Here is a 6,726-nt window from a genome sequence, read left to right as displayed (position 1 = left end):
GGGGGAGGAAGGAAAAGGAGATTGTTAGCTGCTTTGAGACTCCTTAAGGGGAGTGAAAGGCGGGGTATCAAGTCCAAAAGTTTTCAACTTTTTTGAATCCACGGCTCCCTTGACCAACTATACTCTTTCTGCGGCACCCCTGTGGGGCTCAGGAGCCCAGTTATGTCACCCCTTGCCTGTAGAGCTGAGTGTCCCTCACCCTTTCTTGAATACCCTCCCTTGTGAAGTGTTCCCTCAGCCTCTCCTTGGGAGTCCTCTGGACAGTCATTGTTGCCGCCCCTGGTCTCTGAGCTGCCCCACACCACCCCAAAGAGAGGTGCCCCCTGACACTGCCCCACAAGGGCCTGGGACTTGTCTGTCCATTACCAAAGCAAGGGTTGGCAGACTGGCTGGTTGGGCTCCCTCGCCCACTTGCTTGCTTACTCCGAGGCTGCCTCAGCTCCTGGCAACCAGCCCAAGAGGTAGCATTTGGCAGGGGAGCTTGTAGCCAGGGCTGCTGCAATAAACAACTGTGCAAGCCTTTGGGAGGCCGAGGCATGAGAGGGCATCGGAGGAGGGAAGGAAAGAGGGACAGAGGCTAATGTTGCCCACGGCATCCCTGACCATCATTCAAGGCATCCCAGGGTGCCATGGCACACTGGTTGAAAACCACTGGCTTAGGTCATTAAGCCCTAATTTGTCAGAATGTTTTACATTTTAAATTATAACCCACATTGGATCTGTTGTTAATGTTGTATCTGACCTTCACCATAAGATCCCAAACAAATTGCTTGCTGCTGAAATACTCCCATTTTTTTTTGCTGTTTGGGGAATACAATTAAGGAAATGAGATTTCAGTATCTATTCATCCCACCATAAATATTGGGCCATGAAAAACCACACATTTATGCTGCAGTGAACACAACACTATTGCCAAGCAACATGACCAGCCAAATCCCTCAAGCATGTTATTTCTGGAAAAACTGATTTGTCTACAAATAAGGAACTTAGTATTTAAATGCCACTGTGCTCTTTTAAAAAAGTCTTAGGCCACCTCAGATCATGTTTGTATTACCTAGTGTCTGTTTCGAATGACGTGTGCCACATCTGAAAGCAGCATCTGAAAGTTTAGGGAAGTTTTTAATGTTTGATCTTTTTTCTGTTTTTAATATTCTGTTGGGAGCCGCCAAGTGGCTGGGGAAACCCAGCCCGATGGGTGGGGTATGTACAAACAAACAAACAAACAAATGATGATGATGATGATAATAATAATAATAAACAACTTGGTTATTTATGCCAACCTGGGCAGAGCATTTCCCAATACAATACCATAGATAAAATGGCCCTGTGGCTTTATTTGAGCTGCAGCCCTGTTGTGGAATAAAACTACTTTGACCTAAAAACTGAAAACATGATGGGATACTTTGGAACCCATGCAGAATGCTTTACTAAAAACAGTGCAATTCCATGTGCTTGTGGCCTCTTGTTCTCTATAAATGTGCAATTTGCTCAACTGGTTCCCCCTCCCCTTTCAAATTTGATAAATAGTAAAACATTTTACTAATGTTATACCTACTTGTTTTTATGTTTCGCTTTTTTACTTTGTATTTCACTGACCAAAGCACACTTGGTGAGAAGGTGGGATAGAAATCTAATTAATAAAGTTTACTCGCAATTGAGCCCCATTATGCTCCATAGTTCTTACTCTCCGGATCTTGATTTTAGGATCCCTTCCAGAAACAGCAGGGCCTTTAAAGACTAGAAATCAGAATATCATTTCTATTCTGTGATATTAAGCAGGGTCGGGCGGACTTCAGGCTTACAGGATCTTTTGTTTTGTTTTGTAGACTAGAACTGGATTCTGGTTCCCAAAAAACCAAAAAGAATCCTGAGTCCAAAACCAAAAGTGATGGGAGCTCACAGCCTTTTCACCCAATAAACCCAAACTTTCTTTAGTACAAATTAGGGCGGGAGCGGGGGTGTTGTTGCTGCTGCTGTCCGAAAGAATCCTTGCTGCAGGTGTACTAACAGATCCCGATTTACCACCTGAATGGCCAGAATTCCAGGCAGGTTTGTAACCAAATGATCCCGCTTTCCTAGCGAACGCCTGTCTTAAAATCCACGCGTGAGAAGCGAGCAAAGGCGAACAGGCTCTCAGCCCCTCCTTCCCGGCCAAGCTGCACCGGAAGGGGAAGGACCGAGGCGGCGGCGGCTTTGCTTGCCCTGGATCCGCCTTAAGCAGGGAAGGACGTGGGGTTCAGGAGATGCTGCTCCGGGCTGGGGTTCGCCTTCGCGCGCCCAGCCTCCGACTGTGGCTGCGAGGCGCCGGGAGATGTCACGCGCTCCTGCTTACCGAGAAGCATCCTGGAGTCCTGGAGCCGGGCCGGCGCTCCGTGGCTGCCCTATGCAGGCCGCGACTCGGGTGGCGTGGAGCCCCGGGATCTCTCTCCGCGATCGTGGGGAGCGAGCAGGTGCTGCCGCGTGGACCGCTTCTTTTTCTAGTGGTAGTGTCCCGGGAGTGCTTGCTTTAATTCTGAAGGGGGTCAGGTGACAGGCGGTGGATAGTTTACTCATCAGATGCACTATTAGCCAAGCGCCATATGATTTATTGAATGGTGCATGTAGATATAACAATCTGAAACTCAAAATCCATGTTTATCTGTTTTTGTTGTAGGTTCCATCTCTCCACGTGCAGCCTCTTCGCTGCTTCAGCACATCCTCCCTGCATGAAGATTCTGAACATGGCAGATTAGTTTATCGTGGAAATTTGGCAAAGGCAGTGCTAGGTGAGTATATTAGGGTTAGGTGTCTTGTTATGTTTTGGTTCTAAACACTCTGAAGTATTTAAAATTACTTTTCACTGGGAACTGGGACCCTCTGTCCACCAGAAACTTGTGTAAAGGACGTAAGTTGGAATGCCTTGCTTCTATGGCAGTTGAGGATTTGCCAAGTGAATTTGATAGCTGGTGTGTGTGTGTGTGTGTGTGTGTGTGTGTGTGTGTGTGTGTGTGTCAACAGTGCAGCACTGCTTCTCCTGGCCTTTGATATGCCTAGTGGCAATTTGTCACTCTCTGTAGCCCAGGGCTCCATAATAATAATAATAATAATAATAATAATAATAATAATAATAATAATATATTTATACCCCGCCCATCTGGCTGGTTTTCCCCAGCCACTCTGGGTGGCTCCCAACAGAATATTAAAAACATGATAAAACATCAAACATTTAAAACTTCCTTAAACACAGTACATTTAAAGCACATTCTGCCCCCCTCCCCCAAAGTCATAAGAACTGTAGTTTGTTAAGGGCGCTGGGAATCGTAGCTCTGTGAGGGTTAAACAACAGTCATATGATTTTTTTTGGGGGGGAGGGGAAGTGTCTAACACAGTAATAGCTGCCCTTCTGAGGATGTATGGGCTCACAAGCTATTTCCAGTCTCTAAATATTAATTTGTCTTTCTCTTGCAGGCGTGAAGTTCTTCTCTTACTCTACCAGCATGTTTAGTCTTAGCATGATACCTATTATCTTCTACAAAACTGGTGTGCCTGTAGACAACCTTCCCTTGCAAGTTATGTTTTACAGTGTTATAGGATTCTTTACATTTGTAACTCCAGTTACTCTGCATTTGATTACAAAGGGCTACATCATCCGCCTGTACCACAAGCCTGAAACAGACACGTACACAGCTATTACGTATAATGCTATTTTGGCGGAAAAGAAAACTGTGTTCCATCAAAAGGATGTGAAGGTTCCCGACATCAGCAAGATGTTCACAACATTTTATGCTAAAACGAAATCAATGCTTGTTAACCCTATGCTTTTTCAATATCCTCAAGACTATAATCACCTTATGGGTTATGACAAGCCCTTCACCTTTGACTTCGAAGAATCAAAAGAATCCAGCGAAGGGAAATAGATGTTTCTGAATAAAATGTGTGTATACGTGCAGACTATTCAAAATTCTTTTATAGAATCCAGGATGCAAAATCCCATAGCAGTTTTTTTCTTCGTTAAAAGTAGTTTGTTCAGTAAAAGGAACACAGATTAAAAAGAATAAAACTGGAGTTGGTTACAAAAGGAATTTACATAAACGGGATGATGTTTGGTCGATCTTTGATTAGCTTAAGGCTTGCTTTTAATCATACGAAAGAGTCTTTTGGTCATCTTTGGAAAATCAAATTAAGCCAACATACGCATGAACTCCTTACAACCTCACGCAGCTCTTTTACCCTTTATTCAAGCAGGGAAACAATTCAGGAAGCCGCATTAACCGTGGTTTTCCATTTCCGATGTAACAGGAATGACAGTTAATGACTTTCCAAACAAGCCAGGATTCAGAACCATTAACTATAGCTTCCTGTGCAGATGGAACAGTTCTTAAATTGCTGGGAGAGTGCATGGTTAAGAAAGGGTTAAGATTTTTTTGTAGCTGAAAACCTCTTTGGTCTCAAATGTTAAGAATTGAATATCCTGAAAAGAGTCTGTATCAAGGAATGCACAAGTGTTTGCTAAGATGTCTCTACCTATATAAACCACTAGAGGGACTCATAACTGTAGCATTGGTGAAGCCTTTGAAAATAGCCGCATCTTTAAAGACTCTTGACATAAACAAGCATTACAGGCAGCTGTATAATAATTCCAAGAAGTGGAACTATTAACACAATATTTTTCATATTATTTTGTAGAATTATAAAATGCAGCCAAATGCTACTGATGTGTTATGCAATAAAAGACAAAAGAAACGTACTGAATATGCTAAAAATCCCAACAATTTATATGATATTACGGTTAATATTCCATAAATTTATGGGGTCACAAATTAGGAAAAGTCTTAAATTTATTCAGCAGCTACCTAAGTATCAAGATGCTAGGTGCTTGTCTAACTTCAAGTAACTGATTTCAGAGAGTTTGACCTGCAGCACTGAAGGCCCAGTTTTCTAGTACAAACTAAGCACCCCTGGGGCATGTGATACTCTCAGCAGTGGGCCTTGTGAGCAGTGCAGTTGCTGGGCAGGGTTATATCGGACAAGGTGGTCCCTTGGATAATTTGGTCCCAAGTTGCTTATGTCTGTAAACACCTAAAACCAAAGTCTTGAACACTGGTTGGTACCATGCTGACAGCCAGTAAATCTCCCTCAGCAGACGTGTTACATAGTGTTGGTGTCAGGGACTGGCATGACACTGACGAGTGTGCACTGGGGGAAGGAGGGCTGTGATTTGTGGGAAACTGGACCAGCCAGGAGGCCAGAGGCAGGGGCAGCTTCTAGAGCAGGAAGAAACAGGTCAGACAAGAGCTAGGCGCTTCCCCACCTTCTCCTGCACCACTGTCTCTCAGAACCAGGAAGGGATTGAAAAGGGCTGAATCGAGGAAGTTGCCACAAAGGCACAGACTGCAGCTGTGTGTACATAGCCCTTTGGGGGAAGGTATATAAACTGGTGGAGGGGGAGTGGTCCCTTGCATAGAGTGGGAACAGCTGCCAAGATGTTAGAACTGGTGTGTGTAGGAATCCAGAGCTGTAGAAGTGACTATTATCTTTTGCACTAAAGAGTTAACTATATCTGCCTGTGCATTCCTTTGGCTGGGAAATGCCCTTGACAGTTGATGGGATGTTCCAGTCAACAACTTAGCTGCTGCACTCCAGCTGCAACTTCTAAACTAAGCCTGGAGGAAGCCCTACATTGAGCACATTGAAGGAATATCATCTTGAGGTTGCCACAACGGCCAAGCTATCTCAGTCCAGGAATGGCCATAGGTCTCTTACTAACTGACCTGCTACAGAGACCTGCTAAAGGGCAGGAAACTGCAAGAAGGAAGTAGCAGGAGGGAATGACTCGTGGTTGTCTGTATACTAATGCACAGAGTATGGGAAACAAGCAAGATGAATTGGAGCTGTTAATGCAGGATGGCAAATATGACCTACCGTAATAGGCATTACTGAAACCTGATGGGATGAGACTCATGATAGGAATGTGTCATAGACTTATAGGGGATCTTTCTGGTGGGCACCAGTGTCTACTTGGATAACTAGTTTCCTGGGATTTCTTATAAGTTAATAGTGTAGTTATGCCAATTAATGCGTATAAGGAAATTCCATGTGTCCCAGTAGCGGACCTCCATTTTGGGGCCCCTGAAGCTTGAGTGGTCATGGGGCCCCTTCACAACCAGCAGTGAGGTCTGGGTAACCCCTGCTTTCTTCAGAACACCTTTACAACATCTGTGCTACTGACTCTCAAACTTTGGGATTGTAAAAATATATGCAACAAAAAATTGATCCATTTGAATCATGCAAGTCAAATTGAGTCTACTAGATCCCCCCAAATTAAGCAACGTGGACCCCTTCAGGACTAGGGACCCTGAAGCTTAAGATTAATTTGTTCCATAGTAGATCCACCCCTGGTGTATCCTAACTATATCAAAGTCCAGAGATTTCATAGCAATAATATGTTCTACAGGAAATGTTTCTATGCAGGTGCTCTGGGAAAACAATATTTTCATACATAGCGTGTACCTGAATAAATAGGGACGCGGTTGGCACTGTGGTCTAAACCACTGAGCCTCTTGGGCTTGCTGATCAGAAGGTCGGCGGTTCGAATCATCGCAACGGGGTGAGCTCCCGTTGCTTGGTCCCAGCTCCTGCCCACCTAGTTTGAAAGTATGTCAAAGTGCACGTAGATAAATAGGTACTGCTCTGGCGGGAAGGTAAATGGCGTTTCCGTGCGCAGCTCAGGTTTCGCCAGAAGCTGCT

General features: G+C 44.4%; 1 protein-coding gene across 1 annotated transcript; it reads left to right on the top strand.

Moving 5' to 3' along the window:
* The first annotated feature begins 2,171 nt into the window (after positions 1–2,171).
* TMEM70 (transmembrane protein 70) lies at positions 2,172–4,061 on the top strand. The gene is made up of 3 exons (XM_028736684.2): positions 2,172–2,450; positions 2,654–2,765; positions 3,448–4,061. The coding sequence occupies exons 1-3, from the start codon at positions 2,244–2,246 to the stop codon at positions 3,894–3,896; spliced, it is 768 nt and encodes a 255-aa protein (XP_028592517.2). The 5' UTR covers positions 2,172–2,243; the 3' UTR covers positions 3,897–4,061.
* Positions 4,062–6,726: the final 2,665 nt, after the last annotated feature.

Source organism: Podarcis muralis, chromosome 8, assembly GCF_964188315.1.
Source record: "Podarcis muralis chromosome 8, rPodMur119.hap1.1, whole genome shotgun sequence".
Lineage (NCBI taxonomy): Eukaryota > Metazoa > Chordata > Lepidosauria > Squamata > Lacertidae > Podarcis > Podarcis muralis.
This window is presented reverse-complemented; position numbering and strand designations above follow the sequence as displayed.